Source organism: Rattus norvegicus, chromosome 1 (assembly GCF_036323735.1).
Source record: "Rattus norvegicus strain BN/NHsdMcwi chromosome 1, GRCr8, whole genome shotgun sequence".
NCBI classification, from domain to species: domain Eukaryota; kingdom Metazoa; phylum Chordata; class Mammalia; order Rodentia; family Muridae; genus Rattus; species Rattus norvegicus.
Genome location: NC_086019.1, coordinates 74,967,025 through 74,993,521, shown reverse-complemented (window position 1 = coordinate 74,993,521; position 26,497 = coordinate 74,967,025). Strand labels below are relative to the sequence as shown.

Here is a 26,497-nt window from a genome sequence, read left to right as displayed (position 1 = left end):
ACTCCTAAGGAAATAGAAGCAGTCATTAAAGGTCTCCCAACCAAAAAGAGCCCAGGTCCAGACGGGTTTAGTGCAGAATTCTATCAGACCTTCATAGAAGACCTCATGCCAATACTATCCAAACTAGTCCACAAAATTGAAACAGATGGAGCACTACCGAATTCCTTCTATGAAGCCACAATTACTCTTATACCTAAACCACACAAAGACCCAACAAAGAAAGAGAACTTCAGGCCAATTTCCCATATGAATATCGACGCAAAAATACTCAATAAAATTCTGGCAAACCGAATCCAAGAGCACATCAAAACAATCATCCACCATGATCAAGTAGGCTTCATCCCAGGCATGCAGGGATGGTTTAATATACGGAAAACCATCAACGTGATCCATTATATAAACAAACTGAAAGAACAAAAACACATGATCATTTCATTAGATGCTGAGAAAGCATTTGACAAAATTCAATACCCCTTCATGATAAAAGTCCTGGAAAGAATAGGAATTCAAGGCCCATACCTAAACATAGTAAAAGCCATATACAGCAAACCAGTTGCTAACATTAAACTAAATGGAGAGAAACTTGAAGCAATCCCACTAAAATCAGGGACTAGACAAGGCTGCCCACTCTCTCCCTACTTATTCAATATAGTTCTTGAAGTTATAGCCAGAGCAATCAGACAACAAAAGGAGGTCAAGGGGATACAGATCGGAAAAGAAGAAGTCAAAATATCACTATTTGCAGATGATATGATAGTATATTTAAGTGATCCCAAAAGTTCCACCAGAGAACTACTAAAGCTGATAAACAACCTCAGCATAGTGGCTGGGTATAAAATTAACTCAAATAAATCAGTAGCCTTCGGCTACACAAAAGAGAAACAAACCGAGAAAGAAATTAGGGAAACGACACCCTTCATAATAGACCCAAATAATATAAAGTACCTCGGTGTGACTTTAACCAAGCAAGTAAAAGATCTGTACAATAAGAACTTCAAGACTCTGAAGAAAGAAATTGAAGAAGACCTCAGAAGATGGAAAGATCTCCTATGCTCATGGATTGGCAGGATTAATATAGTAAAAATGGCCATTTTACCAAAAGCGATCTACAGATTCAATGCAATCCCCATCAAAATACCAATCCAATTCTTCAAAGAGTTAGGCAGCACCCTCGCGGCACTGGCCGCTTGCTAGAGTCCGCGCGCTCTGTAGTGCGGCGCGTTCTGTGGTGCCGCGCGCGAGCTTCGCGGCTCCAGGGACTGGTGAACGCGGGGAGCGCCGCGGGCCGAAGCGGAGTCCGCGCACCTCCTCTGCCGGAGGCCGAGGGGTTCCCGGGCAGCGGACGTCAGGGCCGCGGCGGTGATGGCGGCGGCGGAGCCCACGAGCTCTGCTCAGCCCACGCCGCAGGCCCAGGCCCAGCCGCCGCCGCCGCCGCCGCCGCCGCAGGGGGCGCCTTCTTCCCATCAGTCCGCGGCGCTCGCGGGGGGCAGCAGCCGGCACGAGAAGAGCCTGGGGTTGCTCACCACCAAGTTCGTGTCGTTGCTGCAGGAGGCGCAGGACGGCGTCCTGGATCTCAAAGCGGCTGCAGATACTTTGGCTGTGAGGCAAAAGCGAAGAATTTATGATATTACCAACGTCTTAGAAGGAATTGATCTAATTGAAAAAAAAATCAAAGAACAGTATCCAGTGGAAGGGTGTAGGTGCTGGCTGTAATACTAAAGAAGTTACAGATAGATTAAGATGTCTTAAAGCTGAAATTGAAGATCTAGAATTGAAGGAAAGAGAACTTGACCAGCAGAAGTTGTGGCTATAGCAAAGCATCAAAAACGTGATGGAAGACTCCATTAATAACAGGTTTTCTTATGTAACTCACGAAGACATCTGCAGTTGCTTTAATGGTGATACACTGTTGGCCATTCAGGCACCCTCTGGTACACAGCTGGAAGTACCTATTCCAGAAATGGGACAGAATGGACAAAAGAAATACCAGATAAATCTGAAGAGTCACTCAGGACCAACCCATGTGCTACTTATAAATAAAGAGTCCAACTCATCTAAGCCGGTGGTTTTTCCTGTCCCCCCACCTGATGACCTCACACAACCTTCCTCCCAGTCCTCAACTTCAGTGACTCCACCGAAATCCACCATGGCTGCTCAAAACCTGCCCGAGCAGCATGTTTCTGAAAGAAGCCAGAATTTCCAGCAGACACCAGCTACAGAAATATCTTCAGGATCTATTAGTGGAGACATCATTGATGAACTGATGTCTTCTGACGTGTTTCCTCTCTTATGGCTGTCTCCTACCCCAGCAGATGACTACAACTTTAATTTAGATGATAATGAAGGAGTTTGGGATCTGTTTGATGTTCAGATACTAAATTATTAGATTCCACGGAAACTTGGGACTGTTATCTACCTCTAACTGTAACATTTTAGAATTCTTAATAACCTAAGTATTTAAAATTATGAATGTAACACCTTTTTAGTTCACTGACTCTAAAGTGTTTTCCCTAACATTTTACTTTTACTTCACAAAACTTGAAAGGGCTCTGACTGCTTCAGGGGGGGATAATTAACTGTCCACCAGCATGCCCCTCCAGTGATTACACTCAGTTTCCTTCAGTGCTGAATTCTGTAGCTTCTTCTTAGAGGACAGTTACAGCAGGCTTCAGTTCATCATAACAAAACATTGTCCAAAAGATCACTTACTTGTCTTATGTTTTTACTGCCGCAAAGCTGTTTCTATGTATCCTTCAAACAGACATTCACTGCCATATATAAAGTGAAGGATATCACTGTTGAGTGAACAGATTTTGTGAAGTGCCTTCTGTTTTAGCACTTTAAGTCTATCAGTTTGTTGATTCTGACATTCCACTTTCCTAGAGTATAGGAAAGATCTGTTTATGTAGTTTGTTTTTAAAATGTGCCAATGCCTGTACATTAACAAGATTTAAAGAAATAAAGTTGTATGAAACATTGAAAAAAAAAAAGAGTTAGGCAGAACAATTTGCAAATTCATCTGGAATAACAAAAAACCCAGGATAGCTAAAACTATCCTCAACAATAAAATGACTTCAGGGGAATCACTATCCCGGAACTCAAGCAGTATTACAGAGCAATAGTGATAAAATCTGCATGGTATTGGTGCAGAGACAGACAGATAGACCAATGGAATAGAATTGAAGACCCAGAAATGAACCCACACACCTATGGTCACTTGATTTTTGACAAAGGAGCCAAAACCATCCAATGGAAAAAAGATAGCATTTTCAGCAAATGGTGCTGGTTCAACTGGAGGGCAACATGTAGAAGAATGCAGATCGATCCATGCTTATCACCCTGTACAAAGCTTAAGTCCAAGTGGATCAAGGACCTCCACATCAAACCAGATACACTCAAACTAATAGAAGAAAAACTAGGGAAGCATCTGGAACACATGGGCACTGGAAAAAAATTCCCGAACAAAACACCAGTGGCTTATGCTCTAAGATCAAGAATCGACAAATGGGATCTCATAAAACTGCAAAGCTTCTGTAAGGCAAAGGACACTGTGGTTAGGACAAAACGGCAACCAACAGATTGGGAAAAGATCTTTACCAATCCTACAACAGATAGAGACCTTATATCCAAAATATACAAAGAACTCAAGAAGTTAGACTGCAGGGAGACAATTAACCCTATTAAAAAATGGGGTTCAGAGCTAAACAAAGAATTCACAGCTGAGGAATGCCGAATGACTGAGAAACACCTAAAGAAATGTTCAACATCTTTAGTCATAAGGGAAATGCAAATCAAAACAAGCCTGAGATTTCACCTCACACCAGTGAGAATGGCTAAGATCAAAAACTCAGGTGACAGCAGATGCTGGCGAGGATGCGGAGAAAGAGGAACACTCCTCCATTGTTGGTGGGATTGCAGACTGGTACAGCCATTCTGGAAATCAGTCTGGAGGTTCCTCAGAAAATTGGACATTGAACTGCCTGAGGATCCAGCTATACCTCTCTTGGGCATATACCCAAAAGATGCCCCAACATATAAAAAAGACACATGCTCCACTATGTTCATCGCAGCCTTATTTATAATAGCCAGAAGCTGGAAAGAACCCAGATGCCCTTCAACAGAGGAATGGATACAGAAAACGTGGTACATCTACACAATGGAATATTACTCAGCTATCAAAAACAATGACTTTATGAAATTCGTAGGCAAATGGTTGCAACTGGAAAATATCATCCTGAGTGAGGTAACCCAATCACAGAAAAACACACATGGTATGCACTCATTGATAAGTGGCTATTAGCCCAAATGCTTGAATTACCCTAGATCCCTAGAACAAATGAAACTCAAGACAGATGATCAAAATGTGAATGCTTCACTCCTTCTTTAAAAGGGGAACAAGAATACCCTTGGCAGGGAAGAAAGAGGCAAAGATTAAAACAGACACAGAAGGAACACCCATTCAGAGCCTGCCCCACATGTGGCCCATACATATACAGCCACCCAATTAGGCAAGATGGATGAAGCAAAGAAGTGCAGGCTGACAGGAGCCGGATGTAGATCGCTCCTGAGAGACACAGCCAGAATACAGCAAGCACAGAGTCGAATGCCAGCAGCAAACCACTGAACTGAGAACAGGACCCCCGTTGAAGGAATCAGAGAAAGAACTGGAAGAGCTTGAAGGGGCTCGAGACCCCATATGTACAACAATGCCAAGCAACCAGAGCTTCCAGGGACTAAGCCACTACCTAAAGACTATACATGGACTGACCATGGACTCTGACCTCATAGGTAGCAATGAATATCCTAGTAAGAGCACCAGTGGAAGGGGAAGCCCTGGGTCCTGCTAACAACCCCAGTGAACTAGATTTTTGGGGGGAGGGTGACAATGGGGGGAAGATGGGGAGGAGAACACCCATAAAGAAGGGGAGGGGGGAGGGGGATGTTTGCCGGGAAACCTCGAAAGGGAATAACACTCGAAATGTATATAAGAAATACTCAAGTTAATAAAAAAAAATAATAAAAAAAAAAGAAATGTAAAGAATGCAAGAAGACCTTTATATACAGATCAAGCTTCTTTTTTTTAATTTCTTTTTTATTTATTTATTATATATAAGTACACTATAACTGTCTTCAGACACACCAGAAGAGGGCATCGGACCTCTTTACAGATGGTTGTGAGGGGTTGGGGATTTGGCTCAGTGGTAGAGCGCTTGCCTAGCAACCGCAAGGCCTTGGGTTCGGTCCCCAGCTCTGAAAAAAAAGAAAAAAAAAGAAGAAAAAAACAGGTTGTTGTAAGCCACCATGTGGTTGCTGGGAATTGAACTCAGGACCTCTGGAAGAGCAGTCAGGACTCTTAGCCACTGAGCCATCTATCTGTCCAGCCCTCAAGCTTCTTTTTTAAATGTGATAGGATTCACACTGGAGAGAAACCTCATGAGTGTGAGGAATGTGAGAAGGCTTTAGTCATGGCCACCAGTTTAGACGGCATAAGAAAACTCACATGGCAAAATCGTGTAAAGAGTGTGGGAAGATTTACAATAATATAAACCATCCCAGAGAACACCCACAAAATTAAAAGGTTTGACTACAAAGAGCTTACCAAGGCCTCTGGGATAGATTCATTATTTCCTTGGTGATTAACTTATCTTCAGCCAGCCTTCCATGGTCATTTTCCGGAGGTAAATTTGGGAGAGTATAGATGTAACTTTTCTTAATTATTATATCCTTCCATGCTGGCATTTTTACTGAATAAGTTGGTCCAATGAATTCACAGAAGCCCACTAATACCGTTCCATTTATTACAATTCAGGCTCATTCTAGGGAGCAACCCTGCTCATGTGACACTCTTGGGAAAGCCTTAAGTCTTGGCAATATACCATACCAGCTAGCATCCCCATCTCACCTCTTTACTCTCTGTAAGACACTCACCAGCTGCTCACTACCCATAATAAACCCATCATACACTGAAGAAAAGCAATTTAAAATGTGCTTAAGACATCTTGCCAACCAAGCACCACAGTTTTAACCCAGCCTTCCGCAAATGTGCTTAGAACACACCCTTTAGCCTGGGCAAAATCCAACACAAAATCATTCAGTAATAAAATGCTGAATGTCTCACATAATTTCTTGACTAATGGCCAAGTATGGTAGTACCTACCTGTGATTTCAAGAGGCTGAATTTGGAAGATTGAAAGTCCAAGGCTAGCCTGAGCAACATACCAGATCCCAGACTAGCCTGCATAGCATAACCCTGTTTCAAAAAAAAGAAAGAAAGGAAGGAAGGAAGGAAGGAAGGAAGGAAGGAAGGAAGGAAGGAAGAAAGAAAGAAAGAAAGAAAGAAAGAAAGAAAGAAAGAGAGAGAGAGAGAAAGGAAGAAAGAAAGAAAGGGAAAATATTGTTTCAAAAGTGAAAATAAGTGGTTGTATCAAGTACACTTTAGCATCATTGTGATTAAAGTTGAAAATGAGTAATTGTCTTGAACCTATTTTCACGCCATTGTAGAGTTGAAAAATCAATGTTCATAAAGATGTGCTTTTGCACTGTCATAAAGTGAAAAAAATCAGTTATCAAACTTACTGTACTTTTGTGCTGTTGTAAAGCTGAGAATTAGTGGCTGTGTTGGGTGGGCTTTCACAGAGTTGACAAAGCCAGTGGTCATACTGAGTCTGCTTTTCAAAGCTGAGGTCTGTAGTCATATTGAACAAGCTTCCACACCATTGCAAAGTTGAAAATCAAGTTGCACAGATGTACTTTCAGACCATCACAAAATTGAAAAGTCAGTAGGTGTGTATGAACAAACATTTACATTATTGTGATTTGAAAAGGCTATGGTTGTGTAGATAACTTTTGTGCCCTCATAAAGTTGAAAAACTAAAAGCTAAAACCTCCATAGATCAAGACAATATTTGTAAAAAAAAAAATGTGTGTCCTGTGCATTCCTTGTACATAAGGATAATAGCACTGGAAATTGAATGGTCCATGTAAACTCCTTGAGACAGTCTCCTGAGAGATAGCTCCCTAAGTAATGCCTATTAGTGTCCTTGTGATCATCACTATTAGTGTTGCTGTTCTTGGAGCCATTCCAGGAAAAGCCTCTGTGGGTAGAGTGAGGTTTAATGAGGCTCAAACATCATAGAGATGGCTGTTGCCATCTTGGGTTAAACAGTACTTTCTTGGTGCACACCACACTGAATGGAAAAGATCCCTAGACTTCATCAGAAGAGGCCAAGGAGCAGAGTGGGAGAGTACTGTGTGTGTACCAACCTGCAGACTCACAGAGATGTCCAGAATCCTCAAATTCAACATAGACTCTACAAAAGGAGGGTGACATATTCAGAGATCACCGGGTAGCCAATAAGTAAATAGAAATGCATCCCACCTTGTTCCTCAGCAAGGAAATGTAAAAGAAAACCATCGCAGGATGTCAGGAGAGTCACCAGAACTACTAATGTCGAAATGAGAAAGTGCATCAAAATCTCAGTGAGGGAGGTGATGGGGGTTACTTTGGTTCAGTTATGCCCCATTATACACATGTATTAAAACATCAGTGTTCCCTAAAAAATGTAACACATAAAGCAAAAAATAAATGAAACACCAATTATTAAAATAATTAATAAATATACACTAAAAATAATAGAGTTTTAAAGAGTAAGTTTGGACTGGACTTGGGTTATCAGATGCACTGTTTGTAAATGAAAGGAGCCAGTGAACATTCTACAAGGAGGCAGTGGGGTGAAGGCACTTATTTGTCTTGGTGAAGGGACTATGGCCCACATGACTCCTAGAGTTCTAGGAGGATGTAGGGAGCAAAGGTGGGAACTAAGCCTTTTTATAAGATGCCTAGAATAAGGAGAGGATTATCTTGGGGAGGAGCCTGGAACTAAGGGACACTGAGTTTGATATGAATGAAACTAGAGTTAGAAAAAGTTTCTGGAGCCAGAGAAAGAGTACATAGCGCTCAAGGCCAAGTGCCAGTGAGGTAATCAATCTGGGAAGCATTCCACTGCTCACAGTTGTCTTGGCGATGTTCTGTGGACCTTGGTGAAGGACACAGAATCTAGGACTGAAGTAAGGAATGTTTGATTTACCTCAGTCATAATCTTATCTAAGGCCTTTTCATTATTAGGTTGCATATGCCTTGGTGATATCTTTATATTTTGAGTACTCACCAGTGAGTGGTGATTCACACCTTTCATCTCAGTACTCAGGAAGCAGTCAGGAGGATCTCTGTGGGTTCTAGGCCAGCCTTGTCTATAGAGCTTGTTCCAGGTGAGGCCTCTAGACATGTTTAAACTGCCAGGTTGGTACACACACAGTACTCTCCCACTCTGCTCCTTGCCGTCTTCTGATGAAGTCTAGGGATCTTTTCCATTCAGTGTGGTGTGTGCACCAAGAAAACACTGTTTAACCCAAGATGACAACAGCCATCTCTATGATGTGAAACCTTACTGTACCCACAGAAGCTTTTCCTGGAATGGCTCCAAGAACAGCAACTCTAATAGGTTTCAGGGGCAGCCTCCCTCCTACACAAGGCTTCATGTGCAAATGTCCCTGTAGACATTGTGTTCCTTATTACCCACTTCTGAATATACCAAGCCAATATCAGAAGAGACCCAGAATCCCTTACCCGCTACCAAGAGAGGTGGGCTCTCCCTTTCCCACCATTGCTTTGCAATCAGGAAATAGATTCCATGAGAAAGAAGGGAAAATGAAGTGAGAGGAGAGCCAAGGGGGTTAGCAATAAGAAAGTAAGGACCAGGGTGCAGAAGAACACAGAGAAACACAAGGCCGTGCACAAAGGCAGTGTGATAGTTTCTATAAGCTCAGCCCAGGGAATTGCACTGTTAGATGTGGCCCAGTTGGAGTAGGTGTGTCACTGTGGGTGTGGGCTATCAAGCCCTCATTCTAGCCACCTTGGAGTGAGTCTTCTGCTAGTTGCCTTTGGAAAAAGAAGTGGAACTCTCAGCTCCTCCAGTCCCACATCTGCCTGGATGCTGCCATGCTCCCACCTTGATTGATAATGAACTGAACTCCCAAACCTGTAAGTTAGCCCCAATTAAATGTTATCCTTATAAGACTTGCCATGGTCATAGTGTCTGTTCACAGCAGCAAAACCCTAAATAAAACAGGCAGTATGACTGGGGTCCAGATGCAAATGAGATGTAATAACCCAGCATAAGACCAGGTGTGCTAGACTATGACCTTAATCCAGCACTTGGGAATCAGAGGCAGGAGGATCTCTTGACTTCTGTGAGTTTGAGGCCAGCCTGGTCTACATAGTGAGTTCTAGAACAGCCAGGCATCTGAACTCTGAGCCTTAGGCTTGTCAACTAAGCCATCTATCTCTCAGGCTCTTTTTTGTAACCGGGTCTCACTACATAGTCTAAGCTGGCCTTCAACTCCTGGCATTATCCTGCCTTAGCTACTGTTCTGCGATGACAGTCCTGAATCGCCCTACCCAGCTTCCCTTTGACTATCATATTTGTTTTCTGATATCTAAACAGGGTAGGGGTGCAGCTCAGGAATAGAGAAGTTGTGTGAAAGATGCCCACACTGGAGGAAAAAGTGCACGTTTTGATAAAGCTTCAATAGTAAACTTTGTGTTCACCCAGCCTGACAATCTTTACATGATATTTTTTTATTTTTACTTGTGTGTGTATACCCGAGTCTATGTACATGCACCATATGCTTTCAGGGGCCTGCAGAGGCCAGAAGCAAGTGTTGGCACCCTTAGAACTGGAGTGACAGACAGTTGAACCACCATGAGAAAGCTAGGAATCAAACCCAGGTATTGTACAAGAGTAGCAAGTTAAAAAGCAGAGCCATCTCTCCAGCCCCTACATGGTTTTGTTTTGCCTGTTTGATATTCCCTACATCACCATGAAGACTGAGCTGACCTCAAATTTGTAATGCTTCTACTAAAAATACGTTCCAGTCATATGCCATCATACCCAGCCAATCTCTGGATCTCAATAGGAATTGAGCATTAGTCCATCTAGCTGGGTGTGGTGGCATATACTCAAGAGGCTGATACAGAAAGGTTGCCTGAGTTGGAGGTCAGCCTAGGTTACATAATGAAACTTTTTTATTTAAAAAAAAAAAAGCAGAGCTGATGAGATGTCTCAGCTGGTAACAGCCATTGTCACTAAGTCTGATAATCTGAGTTCAAGCCTGAAGCCCCACATGGTAGGACAGAAGTGACTCCCACAAGCTGTTCTCCGGTGTCTACATGCATGCATGGCATGTGTACCCACATACACACATAGAAAAAGAATCCATGCTTGTTCAAACTTCATTTATTTCACTTAACATAATATACATCCTCCAAGTTCATATACATATGGCCACAGATGAACAATGTACTATATATCTGGAAAATGCTACAAAACGTTTTAAATGTTTTCATCACAAAACATTAACGTGGAGCTGAGTTGATAAAGTGGTTGTCCTAACATGCTTAAAGCCCTGGCATGATTTTTATCTCTATATTAACTGAGCACAGAGACAGGCCAGGGGTGGCACATGTCTTTAGTCCCAGCACTCCAGGGGGAGATCTCTGAGTTCAAGGCCAGCATGGTCTATTGAGCAAGTAACAGGGGTAGTCAGAACTACATTGAGAAATCCTGTATTGAAAAACAGAATAAAAAACAACAAGGAACATGGTCCACTCCTATAATAGCAACACTTGTGGAACTAGTGACAAAAGGATCAAGAGTTCATGGTCGTTCTCAGCTATGATACTGTTTGGGAGTGAGGGAGAGCGGACATAAGGGCCAACAAGATGCCTCAGTGAGTAAAGTGGTTGCCACAAAAGCCTAAAGGCCTGAATTCAATCTGTGAAAGGTGAAAGAGTGAAGAACCTACAAAGTTGTCCTTTGACTTCCACAAACACTGTGGTATATGTTCCCTCTCTCTCTCTCTCTCTCTCTCTCTCTCTCTCTCTCTCTCTCTCTCTCTCTCTCCACACACACACACACACACACACACACACACACACACTATAAATAATAAGGAAGTTCAGATGATCTCAAGTTCAAGTCTGATCTGGGCCATACAAGACTAACCCTGCCCAAACAGAAAAAGAAACAGATATATTAATCAGTTTTATTTAGCCATTCTATAATATGTGAATATCTAAATTTTATTGTCAGTTAAATAACTAAGGGGGCTAGGGATATGACTCAGTGGTAGAGTACTTGCCTAGTATATGCAAAATCATGGGTCCAATTTCAACACACACACACACACACAAAGTTAAGAAATTTGCTCACAAATAATAATGCTATAAAAATAAATCCCATCTACAGCCCACAAATATTCAAACTTTCCCTTGACTTAGACACCTACAAGAGATATTCAATCAGGTGAAGCATTTGCCTCAGATGCACAATGCTCTAAGTTCAATTCCCAGTACTGAACACACACATACACACACACACAGAGAGACACAGAGAGAGAGAGAGAGAGAGAGAGAGAGAGAGAGAGAGAGAGAGAGAAAGAGAGAGAGAGAGAGAAACTGAGAGACTGAGAGAGAGGAAAGGACACCCATGGAGTCCTAGAAGCATCCAGTTTCTGCAGTTAAGGTAATTCAGCACTAGGAGTATGTTCCTGGGGAGTCTGGGAGCTTGAGGCTGTAGGCTGTTGGTCATTCTTCTCTTCCAAGCTGTGCTGGATCCCATATCCAAAGTAGATAGCAAATCCTAAAAGAGAATAGAGACAGAGAAGTGCAATTGATCAGCTCTTTACCCAGGTACCCACTAGAGAATTCTCCACATGGCCTCAGGGCCTTTCAAAGACAGGCAACTAGAAGACTGTTGTACTCAGCTGTCAAAGGATCTCTTCCCCAGTAAGCTACTCACCAATCACCATCCAGATACCAAAGCGAATCCAGGTCCCAGTAGTCATTTGCATCATCAGGTAGATGTTCACAAAGATACTCAGTACAGGAAGCACAGGCAGGGCTGGAACCTGTGGGCACAGCCTGTAAATCCCTGTGCATACTAGACACCTGAGCTCTTCTCCATGAGTGAAAGACACACCCCCCTCCCTGGGCTCTGCAGTCAGTTCCTGCTTATACTGCAGACTCCATGGGATCTGCCAGAAGGGACATATACTGAGCACTAAAACACTGAGATGGGGCTTATAAGTAAGTGCCTTTGGGGGGAGGGATTTGACACAAAGTTTTTTTTATATAACAATCTTGGCTGTCCTGCAACTCTTTGTACACCAGGCTGGCCTTGAACTCAAGAGATCCTCCTGCTTCTGCCTCCCAAGTGCTAGGATTAAAGGCACATTGAAAGAATGTACCACATACCTAGCAGATGTCTTTCTCCCCCATTTTTAAAATATTTTTATTGGGGTTGGGGATTTAGCTCAGTGGTAGAGCTCTTGCCTAGCAAGCGCAAGGCCCTGGGTTCGGTCCCCAGCTCCGAAAAAAAAGAAAAAAATTTTTATTAAGATTCATGTATTTACTTTATGTATATTAGTATTCTACCTTCAAGTACACCTGCATGTCAGAAGAAGCCACCAGATCCCATTAAAGATGGTTGTGAGACAACATGTGGTTCCCGGGAATTGAACTCAGGACCTCTGAAAGAACAGCCAGTGCTCTTAACCACTGAGCCATGGCTCCGGCACCCAGATGTCTTTTGTTTAGTTGGTTGCTTTTGGTTTTTCCACACAGAGTTTCTCTGAGTAGCCCATGGAACCCATTCTATAGACTAGGCTAGCCTCAAACTCAGAGATCTGCTTGACTCTACCTCTTGAGTGCTTGGATTAAAGGCACGCACCACCACGTCCAGCAGTAGATGTCTTATTTTTTTGGATATAGGGTCTCAAAGAGGTCCCTGAACTTCTGGTTCTCCAGCTCCTACACTTCCCCTGTGCTGGGATTATAAACATGCAGCATATTCTTGGCTTGTGTGGTGCTAGTATCAAACCTAATACTTCATGCATTCTAAACTATTGCTCTATGAACTGACTATATCCTACCTCCCTCTGGCTTCTTTTCAATACTGGGGACTGCTCCCAGGGTTTCATACATATATTTTTTTTTTTTGGTTCTTTTTTTCGGAGCTGGGGATCGAACCCAGGGCCTTGCGCTTCCTAGGCACTGAGCTAAATCCCCAACCCCGGGTTTCATACATATTAAGCAAGTGTTCTACCACTGAGTTACATCTCCCAGACTTTGGGATTTTTGTTCATTTGCTTAAACTGAGCATAGCCTTAAATGCCTGAGTTCCCCCTGCCTCCCTAGTATTAAAAGTGTAGGTAGGGAGCAACAACATACCTGTATTATCTTTATTTTGAGTCAGAATGTCACTAAACTACTAATCTAGAAGTAGCTGCAGTCCATGCTGGCCTTTAATATGTGATCCTCCTGCCTCAGCCTCCTAAGTATCTGGAAGCTCTGCCCATTGGTGTATTGGGAGGGGGTTGTGAAATAGGTTCTCCTGGCCTGAAATATTATGTGTAGACCAAGCTGGCCTCAGACTTGGGGATTACCTATCCTTGCTTCTGTCTCCTGAGTTCTGGGACTAAAGACAAGGACCACCATGCCCAGCATGTCCACTGGTTTTATCAGTTCCTGCCCCTTCCTTCCATGGTAAAGTAAAACATGCTTAGACCTTAAGTCAGACATGACAACCTCCATAGGGTGGATTATCATAAGAGAAGTCAGTCACCTACCTTAAAGTGGAGAGGAATGGTGCTCTGAGGCTGTCTCCAGATGACAGTGACCACCCCGACAGTAAGAAGAAACAGTGAAACAGCCACAGCTATCAAAACTGGGTTACCAGAGAACAGCTGTGTGGACCACTGGACCAGAATCAGGCACAGGAACACCAGAAGGAGGGCTGCAAGTCAAGTTGGGGAGAAGTCTGTCAGAACACTGGGCTGCATCTCACCAAACCTGTCTGTACCATACCTCCCGCTCTGCTAGTGACATCCACCCCATGCTATCAGCTTCCAAATGCCCAAGGAGTAAAGTCCCAGTGGTCACCAAGCAGGGAAGCACATCCATAGACGATCCGGCCAGATCTCAAAGTTGGGGTGGTGTCCATGGGCATACAGAGTCCCCTTGCAATCCCTGGAGTCCCTTCTGGAGACATAGGCTCCATGCATGAAGAAAGTTCAAGCCCAGGCTCCAGCTCAACAGCCATACTGTCAGATTTCTCCTTCTTACAAGAGCTTAAGTTCTGGTCTGGCTGGTACCTGAATGAGTAAGGTAACATGGGAACATTACCAGCTGCCCCCATGCACACAAGTGACAGCCAGGATAAACATCTAGCTGACTTCATGGCCCCATACCACCCACCCAAGGCGTGATGGAGTCTCACCTGAGGACAAGAACAGAGAAGGCCACCAAAGAATAGGCGAGCAAAGTCCCTATGGATGAGAGGTCCACCAGATCACTGAGCTCAACAAGGAAAGCCATGAATGCTAAAGTGATTAAGAATAAAAGGTAGGTGTAAAACATGGCGAGGCATTAGTTAGTGAACATAGCCAAGCTGATGAAGTTGGTAAGGCTGTGGTTGTCTTACCTGCAATGACTCCACAAAGGACCGTGGCTAGGACCGGGGTGTGTGTTCGAGGATGAACCTGGGCAAGTTTCCGGAACAGGAGCCCATCCTCTGCCATGGAATACACCACCCGAGGCACTGGGAAAATGGAACCTATGAGGCTGGTAGAGAAGAGGAACACAAGTAAGAGACTCCGGAGAGTGTCAAGGAGCAGGCCCTGCTCCTATAGCCATGTAAAACATTTCTCCTCCCTCTCTTCTCTCTATTTCAAAGGCTGGGACAGTTGACAATCTAGCAGCAAATGAGAAAAACCTTTGATACCAACCTGGATGAAAGGGCACATAAGGTTCCCACAGCTACTGCATAGCGAGCAGGGCCCCATCCAACATGGATAAATGCCTGGGGCAAGGGGCTGTTGATGTTAATCTGGTAGTAGGGCATCATGAGGGTGAGTGCGGATGAAACACCAAAATACATCAGAAAGCAAATGAAGAGTGAGATCACGATGCCCAATGGGATGGAACGCTGGGGACAGCGGGCCTCTTCCCCTGCAGGGATGGAAGGGACCTTGATTCAGAAGCACTTACAGGCCACCACACACACCCTCTCCCCTCCTATGCTCCCCAAAGCAGGCTAACCCTCCACCAGCCCTACATGTATATACTTTTGATAGGACAGAGGGACTACTACTCACCTGTACTCGCAATACAGTCAAACCCAATGAAGGCGAAGAAACATGTGGCTGTACCACGGAGAATCCCCGTCAAGCCAAAAGGCATGAACCCTCCAGAGCCCAGTGGTCCCAAGCTGTGGCAAGAGAAAGAAGGAGGAAATCATTGCAGGAACACAGGGCATAACAGGGTATGCCTATAATCCCAGCACGCAGGAACTCAAGGCTGAAGGTTCACAGCCAACTGTATCTATAGACCTCATAGGTAGTCTGGGCTACATAGCAAGACCTTGTGTCAAAACACAAAAATAGTGAAGATGCAGGACGAGGGATGCTAGGACATAGCTCAGTTGGTTGAGTACTTGCTTAGCATACATACTATGGGTTTGATCCCAACATGTGTGTGCACTTGGGAAATAGAAGCAAGAGAATCAGAAGTCTGTGGTATCATTCACTACTTAGTAAGTTAGATTCCAGGCTGAGATCCATAATACCCTTCTTCAAAAACAACCATAAAGGAGACTAGACAGATGACTCAGCACCGGCTGCTCTTCTAGAGGACCTCAGTTCAATGTCTAGAACCCATATGGTAATTCACAAACACGTTTAACTCCAATTACAGAGGATCCAATGCCCTTCTCTGGCCTCCACATGCACCAGGCACGCACATGGTACATATACATATAACCAGTCAAAATCACTCATACACAAATAAATATTAAGGACTAACAGGCATGGGGCTGGAGAGATGGCTCAGCAGTTAAGAGCACAGACTGATCATCCAGAGGTCCTGAGTTCAATTCCCAACAACCACATGGTAGCTCACAGTCATCTGTAATGCGATCCAATACCCTCTGCTGGTGTCTGAAGACAGCAACAGTGTACTCACATACATGAAATAAATATAAATCTTTAAAAACAAACAAACATTATGCCAGACATAATGGCTCACACCTTTTAATCTCAGTTCTTGAGAGGCAGAGGGTGGTGGATCTCTGAGTTCAAGGCCAGCCTGCTCTACACAGAGAGAGATCCAGGACATTTAGAGCTATACAGTAAGACCTTGTCTTGAAAAAACAAAAAAGCTGATGGGGATGGGGCAGTGCACAAGCCTTTAATGAAACCCTGTCTCCAAAAAACAAAAGGAAAAAGAAAAAAAACAAAGAAAGAAAAGGAAAAAAAAAAGAAAAGAAAACATCTCAAAATTTAAAAAAATTAAAAGAAAACTATTGAAGGGGTATACACAACTTCCATAGTATCCCTCTGTTGGCACACAGCTTTGGGCTGCTACATGCATCACATGGGCCCACTAGCCAGACCCCTACTTTCCGCCCCTTCCTGCCCTGAGCTGACCTGTCAGTGCTGTTGGTCTCTGACAAAGCCAGTTTGTAGTCATCCTCTGTGAGCTGCCAGTTGTGTAGCTTGCCGTTAATGAAGCCAGAGAGGGAGACAAAACACAGCACCAAAAGATTCACTCCTGTGAAAACCCTAGTGACCATGGCTGACTCTCGTGCTCCCAGGGCCAGGATTCCTGCAGGAAAAGGAATGGAAAGAAAACAGTAAGAACCCTAACATGGTTGTGGTGGCACATACCTGGACACACACCTGGACACAAGGGTTTAACCAACCCAGATACACAAGAAGGGAGATTGTGGACCAAAGTCAAAATCTCAAGCTGGAGAGATGGTTCATTGATTAAAAGCACTGGCTGCTCTTGCAGTGGACCTGGATTCAGTTCCCAGAACCCATATGGTAGCTTTGATACCAGGCAGATACTTGGCACACATACATACATACACACAGGCAAAACACATACACATAAAGTAAGATCTAATTTATTTTCTTTTTAAATGTGGTCTTCATACAGAAGAAAACTTGCAAGATGACTTATCAAGTAAAAGAGGCTTACCAAGAAGCCTGGGGATCTGAGTTCTGTCTCCAGGCCCTTACATGGTAGAGAGGAACAACTCCGACAATTTGCCCTGTGACATCCACATGCATGTAACCCACACACATTCACATACAATCATCAATCAATCAATCAATCAATGTAATTGAGTGGATCTCAGCAGAAGGTTGGAGGGTACCACAGACACCGGGCTTGTAACAGTGGGGAAGAGGGTACCTCCAACATTCTGTGGTTGAAAGCTAGACATATTGTTACTCAGTATTTTACTACAGACCCACAGCCCCTGGTATGGGAAAACACCCTGCCCTCCTCCTGTGCCTTGGATTTCACATCTTCACTCATCACCCCGCTCCAGCCTGACTCACCAGTGAGGACTATCACCAGACCAAGTGCAAAAAAGTCTGGATACTTGGCCAGAAAGCTGGGCACTTGGATAGGGAAAGTCGTCTGCAGGGCTTGGGAGATATGGTTCCCTATGAGGCCATCAAAAGCTGCACTCCAGGCCCGAGCCACACTGGCTGCTCCTGTAAGAGGAAGGGAAGCCTTCATTCACAAGCAGAAAGTGAACCCTTAGAATACAGACAGGAAGAGAGAGAAGCATATCTAATCTCAATCTCTGCCATGAGGAGCAAGAGTAAAAATCATACACAAGATCTATAATCTCTCCATTCCAGGTCATCCAGAGACTGCCCCACCCAGGGATTCATCCCATTTGCAGACACCAACCCCTAACACTACTGCCAATGCCAAGAAGTACTTGCTGACAGAAGCCTGGTATGGCTGTTCTTTGAGAGGCTCTACCAGCAACTGACCAGTACAGATGCAGATACTCACAGCCAACCAGCGGACTGAGACCAGGGACCCCTGAGCTAAGGGAAGGACTGAAGGAGCTGAAGGGGATTGCAACCCCATAGGGAAAACAATATCAACTAACTGGACCACCCAGAGCTCCCAGGAACTAAAACAACAACCAAAGAGTATATAGGGAGGGATCCATGGCTCCAGATACATATGTAGCAGAGGATGGCCTTATCTGACATCAGTGGGAGGAGAGGCCTTTGGTCCTGTGAAAGCTTGATGTCCCAAAGTAGGTGGCTGTTAGAGCAGTGAGGCAGGAATGGGTCAGTGGGTAGAGGAGCACCCTCATAGAGGCAAAGAGAAGAGGGAAGAGAGAGATGGGATAGTGGGGGAAGGATGTGGAGAGGTAACAGGGAAGGGGGATATCATTTGATATGTAAACAAATAAAATGATTAATTAACAGTTAGATAGATAGATAGATAGATAGATAGATAGATAGATAGATAGATAATCTCACAAGTTTCCTGGGATAGGCATTTAGCCCTGTGGCAGAGTACTTGCCTCCCATACTCAAGGCCCTGGGTTTGAGCCCAGGCACTACAAGAACAAACAAAATAGTGGTCTAGGAATTTTCAAAAATGTAGCAGGTAAACAAACACTCCAAATGATGAACAGTCTGTAAAACTAATCTCATTGAAATAAACAAGGAATTCCTAGACATCCTGCAGGCCTTTAATCCCAACTCTCAGGAGGAACAAACGGGGGAGTCTATACCATGAGTTCTGGTACAGCCAGGGCTACTTGAGACCCTGTATCCTTCGAAATGAAGCAAGGAGTCCTGTGATCCCATTTTTAGGAGGTAAAAGCAGGAGAATTGGGAGTTCAGGTCATCCTCAGTTAACATACAAATTTCAAGGCCAACCTGGTCTACTTATATAACACCCTGACCCAAAGAGAGAGAGAGAGAGAGAGAGAGAGAGAGAGAGAGAAGAAGAAGAAGAAGAAGAAGAAGAGGAGGAGGAGGAGGAGGAGGAGGAGGAGGAGGAGGAGGAGGAAGAAGAAGAAGAAGAAGAAGAAGAAGAAGAAGAAGAAGAAGAAGAAGAAGAAGAAGAAGAAGAAGAAGAAGAAGAAGAAGAAGAAGAGGGGTTGGGAATTTAGCTCAGTGGTAGAGCGCTTGCCTAGGAAGCGCAAGGCCCTGGGTTCCGTCCCCAGCTCCGAAAAAAAGAAAAAAAGAAGAAGGAGGAGGAGGAGGAGGAGGAGGAGGAGGAGGAGGAGGAGGAGGAGGAGGAGAGGAAGGAAGGGAGGAAGGAAGGGAGGGAGGGAGGGAGGGAGGGAGAGAGAGAGAGAGAGAGAGAGAGAGAGAGAGAGAGAGAGAGAGAAAGAGAGAAAGAAAGAAAGAAAGAAAGAAAGAAAGAAAGAAAGAAAGAAAGAAAGAAAGAAAGAAAGAAAGAAAGAGCGAGGCAGGCATGGAAGTGCACACCTTTGATGCCAGCATTCAGAAATAGAGACAGGGAACTCTGAGCTCAAAATCAGTTTGATCTACGTAGTGAGTTGCAGGCTAACCCGAGCTATATAGTGAGACTCTGTCTCAAAGCAGAAGCCAGGAGGGTCTGGAGAGATGGCCGAGAGGTTATAAAAGCACACTGCTCTTTCGAGAGGCCTGAGATTAGTTTCCAGTGCACATGTCATGTACCTTGTAATTCCTGCTTCTGACCTTTGCAGACACCTTCACTTGAATGTACAAACCTACACACATAATTAAAAATAAAACAAGCCTTTAAAACTGAAATGGAAAGAAGGTTTGGGGGACCAGGCCAGACCAGATGGCACATGCCTTGTAATCCCAGCACTTGAGAAGTAGTAAGCCTGTATATCTGAGATTTGAGGCCGTTTTCTGCTATATGGCAAATTCCAGGGCAGCCTGGGCTACATAAGACCCTTGTATTCATAAAAAAAAAAAAAATGAAACCAGAAGTTCTATAAGGCATGGTGGGTCACACCTATAAGGCATGGTGGGTCACACCTATAAGCCTAGTGATGGGGAGGCAAAGCTGGGAGTATCTCCACAAAGTTGAAGCCTCAAACAAAAAGAAATAAGTCCATTCACTACAAATCTCACTTCTTTTAGGTTTAATCCTTTAAGGAAGCAGCAAAAAGGGAGAAGGGCATCTGGGGTTCCCACTACCCAAGCCCCCAAACCAAGTGGCAGTGCTCACAAATAAGGGTAAAACCTGCTTTGCCTACTCCACCCCATGGTCATCATGCCCATACCCATTCTAAGTCCCCATCTCCTCACCAATGACATAGTTGAGTATGAGGTTCCAGCCAGTGATGAAAGCCAGCAGCTGGCCCACTGTAACATAGCTGTAGAGATAAGCGGAACCTGAACACGGTACCCTGGCTCCAAACTCCGCATAACAGAGTCCAGACATCACTGAAGACAGGGCAGCAATTAAGAAGCAGATGATGATGGACGGCCCAGCTTTCTCTCTGGCCACCTCTCCGGCCAGGACATACACGCCTGCTCCCAGGGTACTGCCCACACCCAAGGACACAAGGTCCAAAGTGGTCAGACATCGAGACAAGGAAGACTCAGACTGTTCACTTGCCGCCAGGGGCCGCCGGCGAACCAACTTCTGGCCAAACTGATGGAGGTTCTGCCATAACATCTTCAGAGCCTGGTGGAGGGATCCGAACTCTTCCGGAAAACAAGATAAGAAATCATGAAGGATCACCTGATAGGGTGTGATGGTTTGTGCCTTTAACTCAAGCACTCGGGTGTTGTTTTTAGCAAAATCTCAAATGTTGCATTTTATCAATGAAGACTCCGGAACCCGACGATGGGGTGAAAGCCTGCTCGCTCAGAGAAGCAGAGAAAGCACCCAGCTAACCTTCCTTCTCAGACGATGTCTCAGAAAGAATCCCCTCCCTCAAGTCCGTCTCCAAAAAACCTCCTTCAAACTCAATGTCCCTCCCTTCTACTTCCGGTATGTCTCTATGCGTCCTTCTGTCTACCTCTTTCGCTCTATGGGGTTTTTTGTTTGTTTGTTTGTTTGTTTGTTTGTTTGTTTGTTTTTCTTAAAAATCCTCTGCTCACTTCCTGTCAAATGATTGCTTGCTCTGCCCCTTGGCCTATGGTTGAGTCTAATCCAGTTTAAAATGTTCAAGCAGAAAACTCTTGGACTAAAGGTGTGTGCTAAGACTGAGCCAACAACTAAAAACATGTTTTCCAGTAAATAACATAACTTCGGGGTTCACAGTCCTGCAACATGCCAACCCCTCCGCAATCATTATGGTTCTAATTGGGTAGTCTCCCATGCAATTTCTTTCTATGAAACTTCTATTCCCAGTACAGAAAGACAGGAAAGAACGGCTCCAAACACACACAGGCCCTACCTCTCTGTCCATGCAAAGTAGATGCTCAAGGTTTTTTCCTGCTGTATTTACAGCCCAAATCGTTTCTCTGACCCCCAGAATGCTTTAAGTAACCCTACGTCCGAGTCAGGGTTATTATTGCTGGGATGAAACACCAAGGGTTTATTTGGCCTTTGCCGCACTGTTCACATCTTTGACAGAAATTCAAATAGAGTAGGAAGCTGGAGGCAGGGGCTGATGCAGAAGTCATGGAGGGATGTTGTTTAGAGCCTTGCTCCTCGTGCTTACTCGGCCTGCTTTTTTATAGAACCCTGGATAACCATCCCACAGTGGCACTGGGCCCTCCCCTCACATCCCAGGTACTCTTCTCCCTCTCAGGCGCATTGCACAGGGGGCTGGACTGGAGGGAAGGAAGCTTAGCAGGGCACGGGAGGGTACAGACAGGATCTTGGTCCGTACAAGAACAGCATCGTTCATTTATTGGGAGGAAAGGGAGGTACTTATGCTCCTGGGGAGCTGGCCAGGGTCCCGGACAAGGTTTGTGTTGTCACGTACCATTAGCCCAGGAGAGATGATGTAAGATACTTCATTTGCATAAGGAGAAATTCCAAGTGCTGCGGGATGCGACCTTATAAGGGGAAAGGAAGTGTAACCTGGCTACCGGCTATGTGACCTCCTGTGGTGGAGAGCACAAGGCTATGTGAACAGGGAAGCACAGGCCCCGGGGGTAGGGAAAATCGTACTCTTGCTGACCTCAAGACAGAAATTTTGGGGTTTTGGACTGAGAGTCCTGACTTGGAACTTCCCACCGGGCCTTAGGAAAGGTCCCTGAGGCCCCGCTCCCTGCCCAGCCAATTATCCCGCCACCTGGAGACGGGCAGGTTCTTGAGTCCTCGGGCCCTACCCAACCAATTATCCAGCCCCCTGGAGATAGGGCAGGTGCTTGAGTCCCCGGGTTCTACCCAGCCAATTATCCAGCCCCCTGGAGATAGGGCAGGTGCTTGAGTCCCCGGGTTCTACCCAGCCAATTATCCAGCCCCCTGGAGATAGGGCAGGTTCTTGAGTCCCCGGGCCCTACCCAACCAATTATCCAGCCCCCTGGAGATAGGGCAGGTTCTTGAGTGCCCCCCCCCAACCAATTAATGTAAAAAGGTCACCAGAACCACCAATCATTATGTGCCTAGTTGCTGTTGCTACGATCTGCCCTCAAAAATTGTATAAAAGGCTTATGAGAACGAAGGAGTTGCCTCCCCTCTGGGTGCAGGACAACCCCAGTGCACTGGAACAATAATCTTGTTTTTGCATAAACTCGGTTCTCAAGTCTCATTTGGGGGTCTCCTGGTAGCTAAGGCTCACTCTGAGGTTTATAAGACATGTCTCTACCCGACCCGTGCTCCAGGCCTGCTCCTCCTGGTCTCATGGCTCCCTAGCCCGACACTATCCCCATCAACCACTAATTAAGAAAATGCTCTACAGGTTTGCCTACAGCCTGATTTTATGGAGACATTTTATTAACTAAGGTTCCCTCCTCTCAGATGACTTTAGCTTGTATCAAGTTGACATAAACCTGTTCAGCACATCCTACCACCCCAGAATGGCAGACAACAGCTAGAGGCTTGGGAATCAAATCCAGTTCTGACATGGTCTATCTGGAGTTAGCACTGAACCCATAAGCTGAGGGCTCCAGCCCCAAAACTGGCCCAGTTTTCACTTACCTTCAACCCCAACTCTTAGGAATTTTGACCTATCAGCTACAAATTGGGATCCCCACGAGCCCACTCCCCAAATCTTATCAATGAGATAAAGTGTCTTATAGAGCTCAAAGAAACACTATCCTTACATAAATTATTTCAGAGTTTGTTTTGATTTTTTTGGCGGGGGGGGGGGGGGGCGGGGGGAGGAGAGTGGATTTTGTTTTTTTGATTTTTGAGACAAGACCTCACTGTGTAGCTCTGTCTTTCCTGGAGCTCACCCTGTGGAGCAGGTTAGCCTCCAACTGAGATCCTCCTGCCTCTGCCTCTGCCTCTGCCTCTGCCTCCCAAGTGCTGGGATTAAAGTTGTGTATTTCACGTTATTTTATTTATGAGACAGAATCTCATGTTGCTCAGATTGGGTTCCAACCCACTAGGTTAAAATGACTTAACCATGTGCCCCTCCCAAATGTTAGGAATATGTGTAGGTGTACACAGCCTCAGTGGATTTAAGTAGTGCTAGAGATCAAACCCAGGGTTTCCACAGCAACCAACTGAGCTAAATTGTTATAAAGGACATTTTGAGTCTGGCATTGTGGCTCAGGCCTCAAATCCCAGAACTCAGGAGATTGGCATTAATGGTTGCCAGGAGTCTGAGGTCACCCTGGGCTGAAGACTGAGACCCTGTTTTGAGAAAAGTAAATAAATTAAAACAAATAAAAGTCATTTAGACAAATATCATGTTTCCGGCCTATATTCCCTGCATTCAAGAGGCTGAGGCAGAAAAAACAAACAAACAAACAAACAAATGATCCCAACCTGGGCTATGAAATGAGTTTCCTACCCTCCTGGTGTGCATACACTCAGTAAAAACCAAAAGAAATCAAAATAAGTAAGTAAATGGACTCCATTTTTTAAAGGATACCAAAAAAAGCAAATAAAGAACAGAATCAAGTCTGGGAGGGTCCCGAGCTCAGGGCCAAATTTGGGGCTGCCATTCTCCCCAGCACCTGAATTTGTCAGTTTGCCTCCTGCCTGGTTCCAAGACTCTGCTTCCAAAGCCCTTTTAACTTGCCCTCGGGGAGTAATGCTAACAGCTTGCGAGGGTAACCAGAAAGGCTTGTCTGTTTGGATTCCTAGGCCTCTCACTCTCGTGCAACATTCCTTCCTTCCAAATTTGGAGCAGGACTTCTGTGACTCATCTTGAGAAAGAGAATTTCTTAATATCTCTAGATATGGCCCAGGGGATAAAGTAGAGGCAGAAACTGACAATAAAAGCCAAAAAAAGAAAAAAAGAAAAAAAAAAAAAAACCAACCATGACAACAAAACCAAAGGGAATAGTGGTGCACACCAGGAAGATTGCTACAACTCGTAGGCCAAGCTGAACTTACACAGTGAGTTCTAAGACAGCAAGGCAGCATGATCTATACGGAGAGTTCCAGGCCAGCCAGAGCTACATAGTAAGACCCTGTTTCAAAACAAAATAAAACAAACAAACAAACAACAACAACAAAAACTCACCATCTTGGGCCTGTAGGATGGATCAATAGCAAAGGCAATTGCTACCAAGACTGACAACATGAGTTTGAAACTCAGCCCTGCAGGTTGTACACCATGTACATCATGTGCCTATGTATATACAAATTCATACACATAAAAGTTTTTTTCTTTATCATACAATCCCTAAACTCCTTGTCACACACATTTCTAAACCTTTCCATCTACAACAAAGAGATGTGAAACACTCTTCCAAGAAATTCTTCACTGACTTACCGGAGACACTGGATGAAAACCTGGAGTGCTGGATGGGTTCCCAAGGCTGAGCTCCAGATCTGTGCTGGGCAGAAGTTGAAAATTCTTTAAGGCAGTAGGCAGGAGCCACGGCATTCAAGTAGCAACTGAAAAAGTGCCTGGCAGGTAGGGTGGGGACAAACAAGGAAAGACAGCTCATCTGTCCTAAAGCAATCAAAACCTTTTAACCTTTCCCCTAGTTCTGGAGAAGACTCTCTCTCTCTCTCTCTCTCTCTCTCTCTCTCTCTCTCTCTCTCTCTCTCTCTCTCAGGGTCTCCCTTTGTATAGACCAGGCTGGCTTCAAACTCATAGCAGTCCACCTCCCAAGCACTGGAATTAAAGGAATGCACTACCACACCAGGCTAGATAATGTCTCAAAAATAAACAGGGCTAGAGAGCCGAGTGCTCGAGCGCATTCCTTTGGTCCAGCGCTTGGAAGGCAGAGGCAGAGAGATCTCTGTGAGTTTGAGACTAGCTTGGTCTACATATCAAGTTCTAAGACAGCCAGGGTTACATAGTGAGACCCTGTTTGGAGAGTACAAAACCAAAAAAAATAAAAAAATAAAAAAAAAACCCTAAGATGTAATAATAACAAATAAATGGGACTGGAAAGATGGCTCAGTGGTAAGTCCTTCATGTGGACAGTTTGAGTTCAATTCCCAGCGCTCACATGAGGCAGCTCAAAGCAACCTGGAACTATGGGTTGGATCTGACACTGTAACCTCCCCAAATAAAAAAGAAAAAAATCTATATTTAAAGTTACATAAGGCTGGCAAGATAGCTCAGCAGGTAAAGGTGCCAAGTTTGAAGACCTAAATTTTGGTTTGGTTTGATTGTTTTGTTTTGTTTTGTTTTGTTTTGTTTCTCTGTAGCTCTGATTGTCCTGAAACCTGTCCTGTAGACCAGGCCAGCCTTGAACTCAGAGAGCTGCTTGTCTCTACCTCCAGGTTTATAGAATTAAAGGTATGTGCCGTCACATCCTGTCAGCCACCCTGAATTAAAGAGTCTGGATCTTCAAAGTCCCCCCAGTTTGGGCTTTAGCTTTCGATTTTGTTGTTGTTGTTGTTTGATGGGGTTTGTTTGTTATCCCACAGCATGGGTGGGGAAGTTAAAATCTGCAGGAATCTGTTCTCTCTTTCCACAATATTTGTGTTCCAGATTCCACGCATGAGTCCTGTTATCCCATGAACCAGCTCCTCAGACCCTGATTTTGTTTGGAGTTTTGGGGTTTTTTGTTTTGTTTTGTTGTTGCTGTTGTTTGGTTTTTCTAGTTTCTCTGTGTGGCCCTGGGTGCTCTGGAACTCACTATGTAGACCTCAAACTCAGAGATTCATCTGACTATTGATACCTGAGTGCGAGACTAGCCATGCCTGACTTTCATTTGGGAGTGTGTGTGTGTGTGTGTGTGTGTGTGTGTGTGTGTGTGTGTGTAGGTATAGGTATAGGTGTAGGTGTAGGTGTTTTGCCTGTAAGGCCAGAAAGGGGAATCAAATTCTCAAGAACTGGACCTAACAGATGGCTGTAGGCACTGAACCCAGCTCCCTCCATCAGAACAGTTAGAGCTACATAAGTAAGCCTCTATCAAGCACCCCTCCCCCACTTTCATTCTTTTAATTTTATTTGTTTAATGTATGAGTGCTCTGTCTGCATGTACGCCTGCATGCCAGAAGAGGGCGTCAGATCCCATTACGGATGGTTGTGAGGCACCACATGGTTGCTGGAATTTGAACTCAGGACCTCTG

General features: G+C 44.6%; 1 protein-coding gene and 1 pseudogene across 2 annotated transcripts; one reads left to right on the top strand and one right to left on the bottom strand.

Moving 5' to 3' along the window:
- The first annotated feature begins 1,332 nt into the window (after positions 1-1,332).
- On the top strand, positions 1,333-2,990 carry E2f5-ps1 (E2F transcription factor 5, pseudogene 1; annotated as a pseudogene).
- An 8,099-nt stretch (positions 2,991-11,089) lies between these two features.
- Positions 11,090-24,984, bottom strand: Slc7a3l1 (solute carrier family 7 member 3 like 1). Of its 2 annotated transcripts, none has more exons than NM_001025639.1 (12): positions 24,738-24,801; positions 20,194-20,595; positions 17,464-17,622; positions 16,543-16,720; positions 15,214-15,326; positions 14,845-15,067; positions 14,541-14,680; positions 14,337-14,439; positions 14,000-14,211; positions 13,687-13,853; positions 11,859-11,967; positions 11,090-11,699 (listed from the first exon to the last, which is right to left on the bottom strand). In NM_001025639.1, the coding sequence occupies exons 2-12, from the start codon at positions 20,564-20,566 to the stop codon at positions 11,578-11,580; spliced, it is 1,899 nt and encodes a 632-aa protein (NP_001020810.1). In that variant the 5' UTR covers positions 20,567-20,595; positions 24,738-24,801; the 3' UTR covers positions 11,090-11,577. The 2 variants fall into 2 exon arrangements, with proteins under 2 accessions (NP_001020810.1, XP_006228084.2); XM_006228022.5 differs by having other exon boundaries at positions 11,237-11,699; positions 24,734-24,984.
- Positions 24,985-26,497: the final 1,513 nt, after the last annotated feature.

What these genes read in the sequence shown, in the direction of transcription:
- Slc7a3l1 (XM_006228022.5), bottom strand. Translation starts at nt 24,851, where the DNA reads ATGCCGTGGCTCCTGCCTACTGCCTTAAAGAATTTTCAACTTCTGCCC. An exon ending in TTCTCTGTTCTTGTCCTCAG is followed by an intron (nt 14,212 to 14,336) that starts GTGAGACTCCAT and finishes TTACTCATTCAG; the next exon opens with GTACCAGCCAGACCAGAACT. An exon ending in CCATTCCTCTCCACTTTAAG is followed by an intron (nt 11,968 to 13,686) that starts GTAGGTGACTGA and finishes CTGTGCCCACAG; the next exon opens with GTTCCAGCCCTGCCTGTGCT.